The 2671-nt window shown below is 33.0% G+C and overlaps 1 protein-coding gene across 1 annotated transcript in view; it reads right to left on the reverse strand.

Annotated features, from left to right (window-relative positions):
* The window catches only part of LOC103581425 (DNA topoisomerase 2-alpha), a 30140-nt gene that overhangs the window by 20542 nt on the left and 6927 nt on the right, over positions 1 to 2671 (reverse strand). The window contains exons 11-14 of the mRNA XM_008563259.1: positions 1965 to 2103; positions 1283 to 1440; positions 746 to 871; positions 139 to 249 (exon numbers count right to left, since the gene is read on the reverse strand). Coding sequence (XP_008561481.1) covers positions 139 to 249; positions 746 to 871; positions 1283 to 1440; positions 1965 to 2103 — 534 coding nt within the window. The remainder of the gene's footprint in view (positions 1 to 138; positions 250 to 745; positions 872 to 1282; positions 1441 to 1964; positions 2104 to 2671) is intronic.

Raw genomic sequence — 2671 nt, forward strand, 5'->3', positions numbered from 1 at the left:
GCACCGCACTCAGCCAGTGAGCGCACTGGCCATCCCTATATAGGATCCGAACCCACGGCCTCTGCGCTCCCAGCGCCGCACTCTCCCGAGTGAGCCACAGGGCCGGCCCTCCACTATGGTATTTAGAAATTAGTATACCTTTACAATGGGAGTGATAAATTCTTCCAGAAAACGATGTTGCAGAAGAGAAGGCCAGTTGTGATGGATAAAATTAATCAGCAAACCTTTGATATGAGAACCATCTTGGTCCTAGAAATATACAGAAAGCCAAAGGACAAAATAATGGTTTAAAAACTGAAAAAATTATGATTGACCTTCTGGCAATTTCTCAAAACTTTTTCCATGGGAATAAGAAAAAAAGGCTGTTCAAATCCAGACTTAACCTGTATATATAATATACATATGATATAAGCATATCTGATTAGATGTTGGTTAGAGATAAAAAATAAAGCTCCTACTTCAGTAATCTCTTTTCCTAGCAGGGAAGTGATGCAACAATAAAACATACTTAATTTAGTTTAACAATCTAAAATATTTGATAACAAATCTGACCTGATCTGTCATAATCATNAGACTTAACCTGTATATATAATATACATATGATATAAGCATATCTGATTAGATGTTGGTTAAAGATAAAAAATAAAGCTCCTACTTCAGTAATTTCTTTTCCTAGCAGGGAAGTGATGCAACAATAAAACATAATTTAGTTTAACAATCTAAAATATTTGATAACAAATCTGACCTGATCTGTCATAATCATTATCTTCCCATAACGAAGAGTCTTCAATGAATCTTCATCTTCATAGTTTTTCTTGTACTGAAGACCCACAATCTTGATGATATTGTTAATTTCGGCATTTTCCATGATCTGAAATGGACATATACAAAAAAAAGTAATGTTTTGTTTATAAACTTGAAAAGAACAAAGAAATATAACAGTATATGTTGCTTGGGTTTTCTTGAGCTCCAGTATTTCCAGTTATTAGCCTATACATTTGTAAGCCAGAAGGGAATGTTAAGATATTGCTACAGAGTACCCAATACCCAATTTTTTTTCTTTTTTTCAAAAGATGACTGGTAAGGGGATCTTAACCCTTGACTTGGTATTATCAGTACCACACTCTCCCAAGTGAGCCATGGGCCAGCCCTCCCAATTTCTTAAAATAACAAAAAACTGTCTAAAATATATTTCAAAATGTTTGGTGAGGGAATGAAATATAAGCATGAAGTCCTGCACTATAAACTAGATTTAGATCCTAAAGACCATTTTATATTCTACCTGTTTATGAGAAGCTTCTCGAACATTGAGTATTTTTCCTCTGAGGGGGAAAACCCCATATCTGTCTCTTCCAACCACACCAAGGCCTGAAACAGCCAAAGTTTTGGCTGAGTCTCCCTCCGTCAGGATAAGCGTACACTCAGTGGAGTTCCGGCCTCCTAAAATAAATACACACAAATTAATATTAGTACATTTAGTTCAACCTCAAACTAACTCAGACATTCTGTTAATAAGCTTGTGATAAAACACAAATAATTTACAATTCATAACTAGCACAATATAAGTCATGGTAAATATTCATAACAAGTTGGCTTAGGAGTGAAATTGAGCCAATAATTAGATATGTATTTTAGTTAAAGTTCATAATAAATAAAAAATATCTTAATTTCTCATGATATTTGTACTACTGCTAAACATTTATTTGATCATATTATATTAAAAATACTTGTTAGGTAATAGATCACTATATAAACATTCTTGTTTTATATCCCAAAATAATCATCTCAGCATTATTTATGACAGCCGAAAATTGGAAATGATTTAAGTGTTCAATAATAGGGAATTGGCTGATTTTTAACAAACTTATTAAATGTTAAGGAAAAATATCCATGGTATGCTGTTAATGAATAAAACAAATAACTGAACTACAAGATTTAGTTTGGAAACATCATTAAATGTGTACCTGCATCATTGGCATCATCCAGTTTGGGAATTCCTTTTATTCTGTTATGTTTTACAGCTGAACACTTCTTGTTTAACTGAACTTGAGCCTTAAACTTCACCCAATTTAGTATGTTTTCTACAATACCACAGCCAATTGCCTAAAAACAAAATGATTCATATTAGGGAAGAAGGGTTTTGTCAGAAATGTAAAATATGAATGAGTTCCCATGAAAATAAAAATAATTCAAAGATTGAAAAGAGATCGAACAGTAATTTCTGGATAGAGGGTGGCACATCTTCCTGTGTCAGATTATCACCACTAAGAGAGCTAGTATCTTCTGGTTAATTCACTCAACGTTTACTATGTACTTATATTGTGCTAGGCACTGAGCTGCTTGTTGGAGATATGAAGGTAACTTTGGAAAGTTCATAGAACTTTTTTTTTGATTGAACCCCAGGACCTTGGTGTTTATGAGCACCATGCTCTTTCCACAAACGTTTTGAAGTACCCGCATACATTGGTTAAAACAAATTAGACATGGTCCTTGTCCTCATGGAGTTTAAGACACAGCAGGGAAGACAGAAATAAAATAATAAGTTACAAGTGTGATGAGTGCTATGGATAAACAAATGCATATAAATAATCGGTATATAATAATAATAATAATAATAATAATAATAATAATAATAATAATAATAATGTATGTTCAATGTTATATTGGAACC

This window comes from Galeopterus variegatus, unplaced genomic scaffold (genome assembly GCF_000696425.1).
Source record: "Galeopterus variegatus unplaced genomic scaffold, G_variegatus-3.0.2 Scaffold13021, whole genome shotgun sequence".
Lineage (NCBI taxonomy): Eukaryota > Metazoa > Chordata > Mammalia > Dermoptera > Cynocephalidae > Galeopterus > Galeopterus variegatus.